Source organism: Leucoraja erinacea, chromosome 12, assembly GCF_028641065.1.
Source record: "Leucoraja erinacea ecotype New England chromosome 12, Leri_hhj_1, whole genome shotgun sequence".
Taxonomy (NCBI): Eukaryota; Metazoa; Chordata; class Chondrichthyes; order Rajiformes; family Rajidae; genus Leucoraja; species Leucoraja erinaceus.
The window spans coordinates 43,824,551-43,844,017 of record NC_073388.1 but is presented as its reverse complement, the minus strand read 5'-3'; the positions used below and the strand labels follow the sequence as shown (position 1 = coordinate 43,844,017).

Here is a 19,467-nt window from a genome sequence, read left to right as displayed (position 1 = left end):
ATGGGTGCTGTCTATATGGAGTTTTACGTTCTCCCTGTGACCACATGGGTTTTCCCCGGGTGCTCCGGGTCCTTCCCGCGTTCCAAAGATGTGCAGGTTTGTAGGATAATTGGCTTCGGTAAAACTGTAAGTTGCCACTAGTGTGCGGGGATCATTGGTCGGCGCGGACTCGGTGGACCAAAGGACCAGTTTCCGCACTATATCTCTAAACTAAATTATAAACTAAACAAAGATGTTGCAATAAACACCATAGATTTTTTTTTTCTCAGTCTTGTATTTTATTGTGTTTGATAAATAACTGTTCCGCATCAACAAATATTGAGTTTTCTCATTATAAATACAGTACAAGGTTCTCGGTAGCAAAGATGGCATAAGTTAAAAGTAAAATAGAGATTTTGTTAAAGAGGTGAGCTAAAAGGAACATTCACTATTGCAGACTAGTCACACAGTGACCTGGCCAGGATTGAGGATGCAGATCTATCATTATCTGGCATATTTGAAACTCGAACGATAGCACTTGAAGTTGCAATCAGAGGATAGTACAGCACCTTACCACACCTTGCCAGGCCATCAATTAATGTTTTGCAAATTTCTTTCCAACATAAGAAAAGTCCCATTTCATTTACATGCAGTTTTTTTTTTATTGTTTTGTGTTACAGAACAATTTGCATTAAGGAGATATATTAACACAAGGTTTTTAAGTGAGAAGACCACAGAGTGGACCACTTTACAAAATTGGCGAATAACTCGGTGATTCCGTTCCTGAAATTACTTGTATACCAAAGGTGGCGAAATCACCCCCTTTAAATACAAAAATATTTATGTACAGGTAGTAAAATTTTTCCGAACAGCTAACTGGTACTATACAAGGAATCCAAAAAAATTATTTTTCTCTTTTTAGCAAGAAGGTTGTGCTATGATACGTATGGGACGCTGTATGTTCTGTGCTCATAAAATCTAACAAATGAATCTGTGAAAACATCTTCATTGTATCTGCTTTCAGAATGGTAATGGACGTCTTATGGCCTTCAAGGGGACTGGAATTGAGTGGAGCATCTTAAAGCTTGCTCACCTGTCAAGTTGACCATCATACTCAATCAAGATGTGTCTGGAAAGTGCAATCGCTGAGTTAAAACTAGTTACTCTACATCTTTTCAGCTCCGAGTTTCTGAAATGAGTTACGCCATCTGAAAAGATCGACAGCTTGAATAACAATATTACTTAAAGGCTTTGTGTTTATTTACATTGGATTCGGGGGTGGGGGGGGGAGTAATGGTCAGTCGAACAGCTCTGGTTGGTTATTGGGGATGGCAGCTCTTACCTGATCCCATTAAAGTAAGCCAGCTTATCTTTTAGCAATCCTGGTCATCAAATAAGCAGCGTCTGTCTATCGAGTGGGCAAACTGCCCTGGTATAAGCGTGGTTCATGCGTGGAATTTATTGGTGGTCACGTCGGCAGATGTGATGATTCTTTGAGAGGACACGCATGCTCTGAGAAACCTGAGCAGCCCTTAAATCAATAAATTCCATGTGCTCCACAACATAGTTATACATTCAAACCAGGCAGGAAGCAGCCTATTGTATCAATAAATTCAAGTACACATCCAGTTCCCTTTTCGAAAGTTATTTCTGATTCTGCATCCTTCATCTTTTCAGTGAGGGCGTGCCAGATCGTGGTAACATATTTTGTGAATGAAAAATCTTCCTCTGTTTTTTGTGTGTGTTATCCTGGTATATCCTCTTTACTTACCTGTTGAAGCAGTTTCCATCGATGCTTACAGCACTTTCTGCCACCTTGAACCTCCGCACCTCAGTACTGTAGTGAGGAAGCCCAGTGAATCAACCTCTGTGCATCTCTTGAGCCACTTGCCCCTAGATTTTAAAAAGTCCCTATGAATCCTGTCACAGGGCTAATTCCACTTACTTGCTGGTCACCCCCCAATTTTGTCAATGCCTAATCCTCAATGCTATCCCAAACCAACAAGTCAGCCTTTCAAGTACAGGTCCACCACCGATTTTCCGGCACCCTTAGTATCAGCGCCTTGCCGCACTATACATTTTGCCGGACCAACAGAGGTCGCAGCCTTGGGGGAGGTCGAGATACCGGCTCGCGAATCGGCCGTGGATGTTGGCTAAGGGAACGGATCTGCTGGCTCCGGCTGGGCTGGAGTTCCAAAGTACCGGCTGCAGGGAGCAAATTCGACTGGCCGATCAAGCAGGGAAGCTCTGATGTGGTGGAGGTCGACTGCATCACCTGGCATTATTCGGGAGGACTTCCAGGGGGAATTTCAAGTGGGCTCTCGGAATTTTGTCCGGATTAAAGGAGGTGCCAGATCACCAGTTGCCGGAATATCGGTGGCGGACCTGTATTTGATACAGGTCCGTATAGCTTCACGCGGCCAGGAATATCATATGCAAGGGACATCCTGTTCTGCATTAACATGCATGTAGCACATTACATTACGGTAGGTGTAGAATTATTTTATAACATAATTTTAAAAGTCCTAACCTCTAGGCAAAGTTGCATGTTATTCACTGCCTTGAGCTGGGAGTTGGAATTACTTTGCTATATTCAATCTAGCTGTTATTAATTTCACGAGCAGAACCTAACTCTTTCCACCGCAGTTTTTTGACAGTCCTTTGACAGCCCGATGTGTCCTTTGATATCCTATTCTGCATGAAAATTGGACTGGAACAATCCTCTCTGGAAGACAATGGCAACCTGCACCAAGAGTATAATATGGCATTATTTGGGGCAGTGCCCTGGCAGAGAGGACCAGTTCGCTGATGCAGGCCATTATACTGCTACACTTCATTTTTAGTCCATTCACATTTATTAAAGGAGAGAGGTGGGGGGGGGGGGAGCATGCAGCTCACTCTAACTTCCTTAACCTTTTATATATATTGCCCTTACATTATTGGTAACTCTAAATGGTGGAGTTTCCTACCCAACAACAGTTCATTGAAAAGTCGTAGTTATACAGCTCAGAAGCAGGCCCTTCGGCCCACCATACTATTGCCAGGCCTCAAGTCTCTATTGTGACTATTTCCATTGAAGAACGGTCTTGACCCGAAATGTCACCCATTACATCTCTCCACAGATGCTGCCTGTCCCGCTGAGTTACGCCTGCATTTTGTGTCTATCTGCGATGTAAACCAGCATCTGTGGTTCCTTTCTACATATTCCAATTTACCAATGCTTGGACTGTAGCCTTCTATACCGAGGGTTCATTGAGTTACTTCCTAAATACTGTGAGAGTTGCTGCCTCCTGTAACCACGCAGGTGGGTTTGAGTAGTTCATGGAGATGGCTCACCACCATCTCCTCAAGGGAAGCCAAGAATGGACAATGCTCAAACACCCCTTCCATTCAAAAACAAATAATGACAAAGGGCTTCATTAGTTAACTGCCAAAGTATTTGTACACCATTACCTATTTCCCTGCAAGAACTAACTGAGCAAAATAATTTTTGGATCACTGTACCAACTAGAGAGAGCAGTCCTAACCTCCCATCTACCCCGTTGGAGACCCTCGGACTATCTTTAATCAGACTTTATTGGACGTTATATTGCACTAAACATCATTCCCTTTATGCTGTATCTGTAAACTGTAGACGGCTTGATTGTAATCACGTCTAGTCTTTCCGCTGACTGGATAGCACACATCAAAAAAGCTTTTCACACTACCTGGTACATGTGACAACAATAAACTAAACTACTCTGTAGAGAATGTCACTGTTATGTATGGCTCACTCAAGTTACATTTTATTTAACAGTTATTTACTGGATAAGTAAAAGTAAAAGATGTAGGATTAGACGTCTATGGGTTGAACTCTATCTGTGTAGAATTAATTGGTCAGTCTGGGCACTGAGGTCTGCCCTCCAATGGATGGGGAAGGAGGAAATGTTCCTGCTTCCTCTCTCTTGACTGTTTTCTACCAGTCATTTCTGCAAATTATAACATCGGACGGGTGGCGTGGTGGCAGAGCGGACGAGTTGCTGCCTTACAGCGCCAGAGAGCCGGGTTCGATCCTGACTCTGGGTGCTGTCTGTATGGAGTTTGTACATTCTCACCGTGACTGCATGAGTATTCTCTGGGTGCTCCGGTTTCCATTTTCCAAAGACGGCAGGTTTGTAGGTTAATTGGCTTTGGTAAAAAAATGAATTGTCCCTAGTGTGCAGGATAGGGTGAATGTATGGGGTGGGCTGAAGGACCTGTACCCTCGCTGCATTTCTTTAAAGTCTAACGTCACTAAAGTAGACTATTGGGATGTGGGAGGAAACCAGGGCAACCGGAGGAAACTTACATGGTGACAGGAAGACCTCACAAATTTACCACACGGATAGGACCAGAGGTTAGGATTGAACCCGGGTCTCTGGCACTATGAGGTAGCAAAAATAGACACAAAATGCTGGCATAACTCAGCTGGTCAGGCTCTGCAGAAGATTGCTCAGTGACATTTCGAGTTGGGACCATTCTTAAGACTGTCTGAAGAAGGTCCTGACCTGAAGCGTCACCTATCCATGTTCTCCAGAGATAATACCTGAACCTTATTGAGTTCCACCAGCACTTTGTGTTCCTCTTTTTTGTAAACCAGCATTTGCAGTTCCTTGTATCCGTTATGAGGAAGTAGCTCTATGAGATGCGCCACTGTGCCACCCCACTTAGAACTCACACTAACATCGTTCTGACCTTTTGCCTAGCCCCACGAAGAAATATCATCCATGCAGATGATGCTTTTATGCTAAACAGTTACAGAAATAAAACAATTGCGTCACTGAGTAACCATTTACGCAGACATGGTTTAAAAGGAACCACAGTCCGCTTCAGAAAGCAGTCGGCTTGCATTTTGTGTCAAAGGTTTAGAGTACAATGTGGAAATAGGACCTCCAGCCCATTGAATTAACATAGACGAGCACTAGCACTATCTCTCACACTAGGGACAATATACAGAAGCCAATTAACCTACAAACCCGAACGTCTTTCGGATACGGGAGGAAACTGGAGCACCTCGAGAAAGCCCATGCGGTCACAGGGAGAACGTACAAACTCCGTACAGTCAGCACCCATTGTCACGATCAAACACGGGGTATCTGGTGCTGTTAGGCAGCAAGTCTATCACTGTACCACCATGCAGCCCTAGTACATCAATGATAGGCAAAGAGATGATGACAAGGGATTGCCTGACTTACAACTGTACGACTGGCAGAAACCTATTGAAAACAATTTAATCTTGAATAGGACATCAGGGGAATATATTGGATAAACACACAGAGTATTTTGCCCAGAATAGTGTAATCGACAACCAGAGGACATAGGTTTCAGTTGAGGGAGGAATGATTTAATGGGAACCTAAGGTGTAATTTTAAAAAAAATGTTGGTGGGTGTATGGAATGAGATGCTGGAGGAAGTAGTTGGAGCAGGTACTATCACAATGTTTAATAAACATTTATGCAGGTACACGGATAGGGCAGGTTTAGAGGGATATGGGCCAAACACAGGCTGGTGGGACTAGAGTAGATGGGGCAAGTTGGTCGGTGAAGAGCTGGTTTCCTGTTCCCTCTCCATGACTATGACTTGAAATAAATCTTGCACTGTCACTCACAGAGTAGATGTTTTTTTTTATCCAATGTGCTGTGTTTAAAAGTTTGTTGATGCAGTGAATTTACATGCCGTTCTTTAAATATGTGTGTATTTGTCTGAATGACCAGGGCACTGACATTCCATTCCACAAACCTGTTGAATTTCCTTTGCATGCAATGCCTTACATTTGACTTCTCCATGAGATACGGCGGCACAGAGGCGCAGCAGAGGAGTTGCTGCCGAAAAGCGCCAGAGACCCAGGTTCGATCCTGATTTGGGTGCTGTCTGTACGGAGTTTGTATGTTCTCCCTGTGACCACCTGGGTTTTCTCCGGGTGCTCCGGTTTCCTCCCACTCTTCAAAGACGTACAGGTTTGTAGGCTAATTGGTAAAATTGTAAAGTGTCCATAATATGTAGCATAGTGCTAGTATTTGGGGTGATCGGTGGTCGGCACGGACTCGATGGGCCGAAGGTCCTGTTTCCGTGCTGTATCTCTAAAGTCCAAAGTAGGGGGAGACATGTGGGCAGGGAAAGTGGTGAGGGTGCAACAATATTGCTAGGTAAATTGCATCAAGGAGGATAAAGTCCACTCTTAATGACACCAACCACTCAAGAAGAAATCAGGTTGAAGTATTTTGTTTTAGTAGCGGTATTAATGCGGAATGCTGAGATTGATAGGCTGTGAGAAACACTTTGTGGCAAAAGAAATTGATCGCAAAGGGAAAGTGGAACATAAAAAAGTGATGGAACACATCAAGTCATTGTGCAAAACATTAGAGCCCCTCAGTAACAGGCTGACAGTACCACACTCAGTAGTGTCCTGTACATTATATTTAACCACTTTGTCGTCATTAAACTTGCAAGATTTGGCTGTGGGTTTTTTTAAAAATCTGGTCGGAATTCATGGCTGCTCAAGTCTCCTACTTTGCTTCCAGTGACATTGTTGTCAACATCCGTGAAAACATGCACTGGACAGAGTAGAAATGGAAGCCAAAATATACATTTCTAGTGTCCTCACTTCTAACAATGTTTCTCAAGTATATGTAGCCCAAGAGGCTAGGAACAGAGGAACAGAAAGAGGCCATTCAGCCCTTCGAACATGTTCCCACATTCTATTAGATCATGGTTAGCTCCATCAACATCCTTTGGTTCCTATCGTAACCCTTAATAACCTAGGCTAACAAAATATGTTCATCACAGTATCAAAAGTTTCAATCAATACCCCAACTTTTTTATGGGGGACAGTTCCAAAAATTGACACATCAGCTTTGTACTGACTGTGAAAATCAGTGACGCACTCAAAACAATGTCTGCTATCATTGACTGATTCAGATTTGGCAACTGTGCGCAGTAGGGTTTAAGCCAATCTATAGCACAGGCTGACAACCTTCTTAATATCCCAACTAAAATATACAAGCTCACACACACGCACACACACAATGTTCTGAAAGATAACATTGTTCGAGGATATTGCATGAATGAGGAGGTGTTCACGGCTCATGAGTTTAACGTAGGTTCTTGTTTCCCTGTGAGCCTCTGGATGGGAGGGTGGGTGGAGAGACGAGGGAAATGAGGTCCCCTTCTGCCTAACCCTTACCAGATGTCGCTAGTGATGCCAATCTCTCGTGGAGGCATTGGCAGGGTTTCGTTACCCATGGGGTTACCCCGGATGGAGGGATCTCTGGTGATAATAATCTGTGGCACCTCTCCATTGATGAGGGACATTGGAATATTGCAGTAGGTATGTTGATTGCTTATCGAGGTAATGGGCACTGTCGCGGGGGCAAAGTCGTACTCGTAAGTTCGGCAGTAATGCCTGAGTTGCATATGGTCTGCTTTGTGAAAGCTGGGTTGCAGCTCCGTGGGGGAAGGTCCAAGCGTGGCAGAGTTGGCTGCCATGGAAACAGTGGAGACAGCTTGAAGTTCACCAAAAATACCCTGTTCACCAGAATCCAAGACTTGGCCACGTGCCATTGGCTCCTTCTTCTTAATGGGCATCTCATACTGGACCTTCTTCCAAAACTTGGAATTCAGTTTGTTACAATTCGGCCCGCACCACTTGATGATGGATAAAAGTTTTATGTTGTCTTTTAAGGCTTCAATTTCATGGTAGTTCATCACCCCTTGCACGTTAGGGCATTCGATCAAAATAACTTTGAGTTCACCAGTTACGAGCATGTTGTGTAGTCTGTTTTCCAGTTGGAATATGCTCCACCCACGTCGTATGATGTAATCGGCCGTCAACACAATAATCAGCCTCCGACTCTGATCGACGCACCGCGCCAAGTCTTCCAGGTAAGCTGCAGGTTAAGAAAGGGAAGAAGAACATTTATTTGTGGAAACAAGGAACTGCAGACGCTGGTTTAGAAAGCAAGACACAAAGTGCTGGAGTAACTCAGCAGGTCAGGCAGCATCCCTAGAGAACATGGATAGATTACGTTTGGGGCCGGGAACCTTCTTCAGACTGATTGAGGGGTGAGGCAGGCATGGGGGGGGGGGGGGGGGGGGGGGGGGGGGGGGAGGTGGGGTGGGGGGGGGATAGATGAGAGGAGGGGGGGATGAGAGGTGTGGTGGGGGGAGATAGTTCAGAGGAGGGGGTGTTCAGAGAGAGGACCTCATTGAATTTTACCGACTAGTGAAAGGCCTGGATAGAATAGATGTGGAGAGGATGTTTCCACTCATGGAAGAGTCTAGTGCCAGAGGCCATGGCCTCATAATAAAAGGATGTACTGTTTTAAAGGAGATGAGGAAGAATGTCTTTAGTCAAAGGGTGATGAACCTGTGGAATTCATTAACACAGAAGGCTGTGGAGACCAACAATGGATATGTTTAAGGCAGAGGTTGATAGATTTTTGATTAGTACAGGAGTTATGCAGAGAAGGCAGGAGAACGGGGGCTGAGAGGGAAAGATAGATCAAGCATAATTGAATGTCTACTCTTAGACTTGATGGGCTGAATGGCCTAATTCTGCTCCTATGACATGAGTTTACACAAGCCCCACAAAGCTGCACATCTATGGAGTGTGGAGTGTGGTAGGAAATGGGAGCAGCTGGAGAAAATCTACATGGTCACATGGAGAATGTATAACCTCCATGCAGACAGCACCCATAGTCAGGATGGAACCCAGGTCTGTAGCATTGTAAGGCAACTACTCTACCATTGTGCCACCGTGCCATTCATGGTTTGACTTTTTTGTCTACTTCAATGTCTGAGGAGATATCGGCGATGGAAGGGGAAGGGGAAGATCAGTGCCTGTGAATGGGCTGTGTCACCTCCCACACACTCACAAAAATGCTGCTGTAGGCCTCATGAGGTCAGGGGAGTGTATACAGTATATAAATCAAGCGGATCCCACAGCGGCACGGAGCGGTGGTGGTGGATACCGACAGCATCGCCAAGCCAGGCCGATCCTTACAACACCGACCCAGTACCGTTTCCAGGACAACGGGTCCGTAAGGCCAGGATAAGGCCAGGCCAGGAAAACTGAATAAGGGGGGTGGGGTGTCGAATGGGATAGTGGAGGATGGAGTTAAAGGGAAAGGGTTTCTTAAATGTGTGAGCGTAGAGACAGAGGGGTGTAAAATGAGGGTAGAAGCAATAGGTAGCAAGGTGAAAAGTAAAAGTGGCAGGCAGGCAAATCCAGGGCAAAAATCAAAAAGGGCCACTTTTCAGCATAATAGTATAAGGGGTAAGAGTGTTGTAAAAACAAGCCTGAAGGCTTTGTGTCTCAATGCAAGGAGCATTCTTAACAAGGTGGATGAGTTGAATGTGCAGATAGCTATTAATGACTATGATATAGTTGGGATCACGGAGACATGGCTCCAGGGTGACCAAGGCTGGGAGCTGAACATCCAGGGATATTCAATATTCAGGAGGGATAGACAGAAAGGGAAAGGAGGTGGGGTAGCGTTGCTGGTTAGAGAGCAGATTAACGCAATAGAAAGGAAGGACATTAGCTTTGAGGATGTGGAATCGATATGGGTAGAGCTGCGAAACACTAAGGGGCAGAAAACGCTAGTGGGAGTTGTGTACAGGCCACCTAACAGTAGTAGTGGAATTGGGGATGGCATCAAACAGGAAATTAGAAATGCGTGCAACAAAGGTAAAACAGTTATAATGGGTGACTTCAATCTATATATAGATTGGGTGAATCAAATTGGCAAAGGTGCTGAGGAAGAGGATTTCTTGGAATGTATGCGGGATAGTTTTCTAAACCAACATGTAGAGGAACCAACGAGAGAGTAGGCTATTTTAGACTGGGTATTGAGTAATGAGGAAGGGTTAGTTAGCAGTCTTGTTGTGCGTGGCCCCTTGGGCAAGAGTGACCATAATATGGTTGAGTTCTTCATTAGGATGGAGAGTGACATAGTTAATTCAGAAACAAGGGTCCTGAACTTAAAGAATGGTAACTGAGGGTATGAGACGTGAATTGACCAAGATAGACTGGCAATTGATTCTTAATGGGTTGACGGTGGATATGCAATGGAAGGCATTTAAAGACTGCATGGATGAACTACAACAATTTTTCATCCCAGTTTGGCAAAAAAATAAATCAGGGAAGGTAGTGCATCCGTGGATAACAAGGGAAATCAGGGATAGTATTAAAACAAAAGATGAAGCGTACAAATTAGCCAGAAAAAGCAGCCTACTAGAGGACTGGGAGAAATTCAGAGACCAGCAGAGGAGGACAAAGGGCTTAATTAGGAAAGGGAAAATAGATTATGAAAGAAAACTGGCAGGGAACAAGAAAAAGATTAGTTAAAAACAAATGTAGGTCCCTTGCAGTCAGAAACAAGGGAATTGATCATGGGGAACAAGGACATGGCAGGCCAATTGAATAACTACATTGGTTCTGTCTTCACTAAGGAAGACATTAATAATCTGCCGGAAATAGCAGGGGACCGGGGTTCAAATGAAATGGAGGAACTGAGTGAAATCCAGGTTAGCCGGGAAGTGGTGTTAGGTAAATTGAATGGATTAAAGTTCGATAAATCACCAGGGCCAGATAGGCTGCATCCCAGAGTACTTAAGGAAGTAGCCCCAGAAATAGTGGATGCATTAGTGATATTTTTCAAAACTCTTTAGATTCGGGAGTAGTTCCTGAGGATTGGAGGGTAGCTAATGTAACACCACTTTTTAAAAAGGGAGGGAGAGAGAAAACGGGGAATTACAGACCAGTTAGTCTAACGTCGGTAGTGGAGAAACTGCTAGAAACAGTTATTAAAGATGGGATAGCAACACATTTGGAAAGTGGTGAAATCATTGGACAAAGTCAGCATGGATTTATGAAGGGTAAATCATGTCTGACGAATCTTATAGAATTTTTCGAGGATGTAACTAGTAGAGTGGATAAGGGAGAACCAGTGGATGTGTTATATCTGGACTTTCAGGAGGCTTTCGACAAGGTCCCACATAAGAGATTAGTATACAAACTTAAAGCACACGGTATTGGGGGTTCAGTATTGATGTGGATAGAGAACTGGCTGGCAGACAGGAAGCAAAGATTAGGAGTAAACGGGTCCTTTTCACAATGGCAGGCAGTGTCTAGTGGGGTACCGCAAGGCTCAGTTCTGGGACCCCAGCTATTTACGATATATATTAATGATTTGGATGAGGGAATTGAATGCAACATCTCCAAGTTAGCGGATGACACGAAGCTGGGGGGCAATGTTAGCTGTGAGGAGGATGCTAGGAGGCTGCAAGGTGACTTGGATAGGCTGGGTAAGTGGGCAAATGCATTGAGTTGTCCTCCATCACTGACACATTCAAACTCCTTGGAACCCACATCAGCAACAACCTCAAATGGACCACAAACGCAAACCACATCTATGGAAAAGCCCAGCAAAGACTTTTCCATCTCTGACAGCTCAGGAAGTTCAGAGTAAGGTCTCATCTCATGCTCCGCTTCTATACAGCCATCATCGAAAGTATCCTCACTTCATCCATCACAGTCTGGTTCGGCAGTCTCGACTCACTCTCCCGGAAGAAATTACAGCGCATCATCAACAGAGCATCAAAAATTATTGGCTTACCCCTACCATCCCTTGAATCACTTTATCACAAACGGACACTACACAGAGCCCGCAAGATCATCTCTGATCCTACTCACCCTGCACACTATGCCTTTCAGCTACTGCCCTCTGGGAGGCGTTACAGGACAATTGCCTCCAAAACAAACCGCTTCAAAAACAGTTTCATTCCCACTGCAATTAACATTTTAAACTCTGTACGGTGAGAAGCATGGCCCTTATGTATTATGTAATGCGTCTGTTTGTATGTATATCTATGTTATATGTTTAATGTTTGATGAAATGTTGGAACCTGTACCGAGCTGTACTGATAACAAATTCCACCAGCCTGGCTGTGTGGTCATTAAAATACAATACAATACAACAATCCAATACAATAAATGTGAGGTTATCCACTTTGGTGGCAAAAACAGGAAAGTAGACTATTACCTGAATGGTGGCCGATTAGGAAAGGGGGAGATGCAACGAGACCTGGGTGTCATGGTACACCAGTCATTAAAAGTAGGCATGCAGGTGCAGCAGGCAGTGAAGAAGGCGAAAGGTATGTTAGCATTCATAGCTAAAGGATTTGAGTATAGGAGCAGGGAGGTTCTACTGCAGTTGTACAGGGTCTTGGTGAGACCACACCTGGAGTATTGCGTACAGTTTTGGTCTCCTAATCTGAGGAAAGACATTCTTGCCATCGAGGGAGTACAGAAAAGGTTCACCAGACTGATTTCTGGGATGTCAGGACTTTCATATGAAGAAAGACTGGATAGACTCAGTTTGTACTCGCTAGAATTTAGAAGATTGAGGGGGGATCTTATAGAAACTTACAAAATTCTTAAGGGGTTGGACAGGCTAGATGCAGGAAGATTGTTCCCGATGTTGGGGAAGTCCAGAACAAGGGGTCACAGTTTAAGGATAAGGGGGAAATCTTTTAGGACCGAGATGAGGAAAACATTTTTCACACAGTGGTGAATCTCTGGAATTCTCTGCCACAGAAGGTAGTTGAGGCCAGTTCATTGGCAATATTTAAGAGGGAGTTAGATGTGGCCCTTGTGGCTAAAGAGATCAGGGGGTATGGAGAGAAGGCAGGTCCAGGATACTGAGTTGGATGATCAGCCATGATCATATTAAATGGCGGTGCAGGCTCGAAGGGCCGAATGGCCTACTCCTGCACCTATTTTCCATGTTCCTATGATGAGTCTCAATACTTTCATCAACTTTAGCTTAGTTTAGATTGGAGATACGGCGCATAAACAGGCACCATCGGCCCACCAAGTCCATGCTGAACAATAATCACCCTGTACAGTTGACACTCTAGGGACAATTGATAGAGGCTAATTAACCTACAAACCTGCACATCTTTGGAATGTGGGAGGAAACTGGGGCACCCTGAGAAAACCTGTGTGGTCACAGGGAGAACATACAAACTCCATAGAGACAGCACCCGTAGTGAGGCAACTCTACCACTGCGCCTCCCAACTTGATACTTGAAAAGCTACAAGATGGTGTTGAAAACATGGCAACTCCTTGTTTACTGCCTCAGAAGAAATCTACTTTATTTTTAACACTATATTCATTGTACTCTTGTACTGCTTGTGATTGTGCATGTGTATAGTATGATTGTACTGGACTGTAGGCAAAACAAAACATTTCTTTGTATTTGTGTACATGTGACAATAATGTAACGATCGAACTATTGAACTGATGCAGTTGTGAAATATTCCATTGAGATTCACATCCTGCTTCATGTCAATGTAATATTGCTCTGGATTACTTGTGCCCGGTGACGTAGTGGTAGAGTTGCAACCTCACGGGCCAGAGACCCAGGTCCGATCCTGACTATGGGTGTTTGTACAGAGTTTGTATATTCCCCCAGTGACCACACGGGCTTTCCGATTTTTGGACCCAGCTGCTCCGATTTCCTCCCACACTCCAAATTTTGTAGGTTAATTGGCTTTGGTAAAATTGTAAATTGTCCCCAGTGTGTAGGATAGTGCTAGTGTACAGGGATCGTTGGACGGTGCGGACTTGGTGGGCTGAAGGGCTTGTTTCTGTTCTGTATCTCTAACTAAACTACGCTAACCTACTTTACGAATGATCACTGGTCGGTGTGGACTCGGTGCGCCAAGGAGCCTTTCCACCTTGCATCTCTAAACTAAACCCCAAAGTAAACTATAAATTCCACCTTGATCCACACAACAATATTAATTATGATCAATATAATTTTAACATAAGATAATGGTGGAGAACATTCAGCAACTTTAGTTTAGAAATACAATGTGGAAACAAGCCTTTCGGCCCACCGTGTCCGTACCGACTAGTGATCCCTGCACACTAACACTATCCTACACACACACTCACACCATCAAGGGACATTACAATTTTTCCAAATCCAATTAACCTACAAACTGTACTTCTTTGAAGTGTGTGAGTAATGAAATGAAATGAAATGATTCAATTTATTGTCATTGTCAGTGTACAGTACAGAGACAACGAAATGCATTTTTAGCATCTCCCTTGAAAGGGAGACACAGGGCGTCGCGGTGTGCCCGCGCCTGCCGCCGTAACATTCCATTACAGGCAAAGGTGGGTGAAGTGTCTTGCCCAAGGACACAACGACAGTATGCACTCCAAGCGGGATTTGAACCGGCTACCTTCTGGTCGCCAGCCAAACTAGAGAACCCAGGGAAAACATGCGGGGAGAAGGTACAAACTCCGTGCCAGGCAGCACCAGTAGTCAGGATTGAACCTGGGTCTCTGGTGTTGTTAGGCAGCAACTACCACTGCACCACCGTGCCACCCTTGCAAAGAAAGGGAAGCAAACACTGTGCTGCCATGGGAACGCTGCAGTCTACCTGCTGTTGGGGTTTCCTTTGTGGTATAAATCGCAAATCCTGTGTGAAAACAGGAAGCAGACATGAACTCTGCTTGCACCGTGGTGATCTGGTGGAATTATACCAGAAGGTGAACCAGACCAAAAGGACAGTTGTTCCCAGCTGTTATCAGGCAACTGAACCGTACTCTCACCAACTATAGAACGGTCTTGACCTGCCATCTATCTCACTGGAGACCTTTGAACTATCTTTAATCGCACTGAACTTTATCTTGCACTAAATTTTACAACCTTTATCCTGTATCTGTACACTGTGGACGGTTTGATTGTAATCATGTTAAAGTCTTTTCATTGACTGAAAAGCACGCAACAAAAAGCTTTTCACTGTAACTCGGCACACGTGACAATAATAAATTAAACTAAACTAAACTAGAGAGAGGGAAGAGTCCTTTTAATTGTGAATCCTTTGCAATGTGAGATACATTTCAGATATATACTATTTTGCACATCATTATTATTACAGGATTGGGAAAGAAACTTTATTTACGTTCTGTACCCATGTTAGAGTGTGGACAATGCACCACAATCAATGGTCCTCTTTTTACAGATGTCCTTCAGTCAATTTTGTCCAGGAAATAATGGACAATAGACAATAGGTGCAGGAGTAGGCCATTCGGCCCTTCGATGTGATCATGGCTTATCATCCACAATCAGTACCCCGTTCCTGCCTTCCCTCCATATCCCCTGACTGCTATTTTTAAGAGCCCTATCTAGCTCTCTCTTGAAAGCATCCGGAGAACCTGCCTCCACCGCCCTCTGAGGCAGAGAATTCCACAGATTCACCACTATCTGTGAGAAAAAGTGTTTCCTCATCTCCGTTATAAATGGCTTACTCCTTATTCTTAAACTGTGGCCCCTGGTTCTGGACTCCCCCAACATCGGGAACATGTATCCTGCCTCTAGCGTGTCCAAGCCCTTAACAAACTTATATGTTTCAATGAGATCCCCTCTCGTCCTTCTAAAATCCAGAGCGTACAAGCCCAGCTGCTCCATTCTCTCAGCATATGACAGTCCCGCCATCCCAAGAATAAACCTTATAAACGTACGCTGCACTCCCATAATAGCAAGAATGTCCTTCCTCAAATTTGGGGGACCAAAACTGCACACAATACTCCAGGTGTGGTATCACTAGGGCTCTGTACAACTGCAGAAGGACCTCTTCGCTCCTATATTCGATTCCTCTTGTTATAAAGGCCAACATGCCATTTGCTTTCGTCACTGCCTGCTGTACCTGCATGCTTACTTTCATAGACTGATGAACAAGGATCCCCAGATCCTGTTGTACTTCCCCTTTTCCGAACTTGACGCCATTTAGATTGTAATCTGCCTTCCTGTTTTTGCTACCAAAGTGCATAACCTCACATTTATCTGCATTAAACTTCATCTGGCATGCATTTGCTCACTCCCCCAACCTGTCCAAGTCATTCTCATAGCATTCTCCTCACAATTCACACTGCCACCCAGCTTCGTGTCATCTGCAAATTTGCTAATGTTACTTTGAATCCCTTCATCCAAATCATTGATGTATATTATAAATAACTGCGGTCCCAGCACCAAGCCTTGCAGTACCCCACTAGTCAATGCCCGCCGTTCTGAAAGGGACCCGTTAATCCCTACTCTTTGTTCCCTGTCTGCCAACCACTTCTCTATCCATGTCAGCACTCTACCCCCAATGCCATGTGCCCTAATTTTTCCCACTAATCTCCTATGTGGGACCTTATCAAATGCTTTCTGAAAGTCCACGTACATTACATTCACTGGCTCTCCCTTGTCCATTTTCCTAGTTACATCTTCAAAAAATTCCTGAAGATTAGTCAAGCATGATTTCCCCTTCGTAAATCCATGCTGACTTGGACCGATCCTGTTACTGCTATCCAAATGTTCGGCTATCTCATCTTTTATAATTGACTCCAGCATCTTCTCCACAATTGATGTCAGGCTAACTGGTCTATAATACCCTGTTTTCTCTCTCCCACCTTTCTTAAAAAAGTGGGATAACATTAGTTACCCTCCAATCCACAGGAAATGATCCCGAGTCTATAGAACATTGGAAAATTATCACCAATGCATCCACGATTTCTAGAGCCACTTCCTTAAGTACCCTGGGATGCAGACCATCAGGTCCTGGGGATTTATCGGCCTTCAGTCCCATCAGTCTATCCAACACCATTTCCTGCCTAATGTGAATTTCCTTCAGTTCCTCTGTCACCCCAGGTCCTCTGGCCTCGACTATATCAGGAAGATTGTTTGTGTTCTCCTTAGTGAAGACAGATCCAAAGTACCTGTTCATCTGCCATTTCCTTGTTCCCCATAATAAATTCACCTTCAAGGGTCCAACTTTGGTCTTAACATGTTTCCCTCTTCACATACCTAAAGAAGTTTTTACTATCCTGCTTTATATTCTTGGCTAGCTTACCTTCGTACCTCATCTTTTCTCCTGGTATTGTATTTTTGGTTATCTTCTCTTGTTCTTTAAACATTACCCAATCCTTTTGTACCTGCTCATCTTTGCTACTTGTACATCTTTGCTTTAATTTTTATACTGTCCCTGACATCCCTTTCTCCCCTTGGAATCTTTCTTCCTCCTAGTAATGAACTGATACTGCACCTCCTGTATTATTCATAGAAATACCTCCAATTTTGTTCCACTGTCATCCCTGCTAGTGTATCTACCCAGTCAACTTTGGCCAGCTCCCCCCCATAGACCCCTTTATTCAACTGTAACACTGACACCACCAATTTACTCTTCTCCCTCTCCAATTGTAGATTAAACCTGACCATGTTATGGTCACTGCTTCCTAATGGCTCATTAACATCGAGGTCCTTTACCAAATCCGTTTCATTACAGAACACTAAATCCAGAATTGCCTTCTCCCTGGTCGGCTCCAATACAAGCTGTTCAACGAATCCAAATAATGGAGATTGTAATCGACTTCAGGAAGCAAAGCGGTACACATTCCCCGGTATATACTGACAGCACCAAAATAGAGAAGGTTGAAATCTTCAAGTTCTTAGGAGTAACTTTCCCAGGACCAGTCATATCGAAGCAATTGCCAAGAAAATAAACCGATGCATCCACTTTCTTAGTACGCTTAGCAAGTTCAGCATGTCCCCAACTACTCTCACCAACTTCTACAGATGTTCCTTGGAAAGCATTTTATAGCAATGCATCACAGCATGGTTTGCAAACAGCCCCATCCATTTCCTCCCTCTGCCAATGTTCAGTGCCCCAGTGCTTCAAACAATCCACCATCATTCCTGTGCCCAAGTCTAACACATCATCCTGCCTCAATGACTACAGATCGATTGCCCTTACATCTGTGGCCATGAAGTCATTTGAGCGCATTATTCTCGCTCACCTCAAAATCAGCACTTCCTCCAACATGGACCCATATCAATTCGCATATAGAGCCAACTGGTCAGTAGAAGACACAGTCAACCTGGCCATCCATCACACTCTGCAACACCTGGAAACCGCCAACACGTACACCCGCATCCTGTTCATGGACTTCAGTTCGGCATTCAACTCCATCAACCCGGTCAAACTCTTCCATAAATTAACGGACATGAACATTGACCCCTGCATCTGTCACTGGATCTATAGCTTCCTTTGGAACATACAACAGAGGGTGAAGATACATAACACCATATCTCACCCTCTGCACCTCAGTACAGGAGCCCCTCCGGGCTGCGTCTTGTCACCCTGGTTATTCTCACTCTACACAAATCAACTCACATCCCAGTATAGTTCAGTTAAAATATATAAATACGCAGATGACACAACCATCATAGGTCTCATCTCGAACAACAATGAAACAGAATACCGCACTCAAACACACAAAGCAGTCACTTGGTGCACAGATAATAACCTCCTACTCAACACATCAAAAACACATGAACTTATCATTGATCTCAGACGTAAGGCACAACCCAAGACCCCCCTACTCATCTCAGGCGAACCCATATCCACCACTGACTCATTCAAATTTCTTGGCACTCACATAAGCAATAACCTCAAATGGAAAATCAATTCAGATCACATTTATAAAAAAGCCAACCAAAGGCTTTTCTTTCTCCGCCAGCTCAAGAAGTTCAGTGAGGAAACATCTCCTAATCCGATTTTACACAGCCATCATCCAAAGTATGCTCACTTCATCTATAACAGTCTGGTACAGCAGTTTAGACACTCACTCCCGTAATAAACTACAGCGCATTGTTAACAAAGCATCCAAAATCATCAGCACTCCCCTCCCATCAATAGAATCACTCAATCTCAAACGGTCCGTGTCAAGGGAGAAGAAAATAATTTCTGATCCCTCCCACCCAGCTCACCACATCTTCCACCTGCTGCCATCAGGAAGGCGCTACAGCTCACTGCCCGCCAAAACATCACGATTTAAAAACAGTTTCTATCCACATGCAATTCGAATTCTGATCACTCTATGACAACATCACATAGCCACCTCGTGCATGTAATGTATACTGTTTGTTGTTGTGTTTTATGTTATGTTTGACGGGAATCAGCTTATTGTGTAACATCCTGTACTGAACCTGAATTCCACCAGCTTGACTGTGTGGTCATTAAATAATCTGAATCTGAATCTGAATCCACAACGGCAAGAAATTGCAGAGGATTGTGGACACAGCCCTGACCACCATGCAAACCAACCTCCCTTCCAACGTGTCCATTTATAGCTCACTCTGCCTCGGCAAGGCCACCAGTCTCACCCCGGCCACTCCCTCTTCTCCCCTCTCCCATCAGGCAAGAGGTGCAGAAGTGTAAAAACAGATACTTCCAGATTCAGGGACAGTTTCTTCCCAGCAACTGGCAACTGAACTAATCGATCCACAACTAGAGAGTGAACCTGACCTACCATCTACCTCTTTGGAGACCCTCAGACTATCTTTAATCAGACTTTACTGGACTTTACCTTGTTACTGAATGTTATTCCCTGTATCACACATCCATACACT

The 19,467-nt window shown here is 44.2% G+C and overlaps 1 protein-coding gene across 1 annotated transcript in view; it reads right to left on the bottom strand.

Moving 5' to 3' along the window:
* Positions 1–269: 269 nt before the first annotated feature.
* Positions 270–19,467, bottom strand: part of il1rapl2 (interleukin 1 receptor accessory protein-like 2) — an 841,694-nt gene continuing 822,496 nt past the window's right edge. Inside the window, exon 11 of the mRNA XM_055644012.1 lies at positions 270–7,883. Within this exon, the coding sequence (XP_055499987.1) occupies positions 7,177–7,883 (707 nt within the window). The 3' untranslated portion in view covers positions 270–7,176. The remainder of the gene's footprint in view (positions 7,884–19,467) is intronic.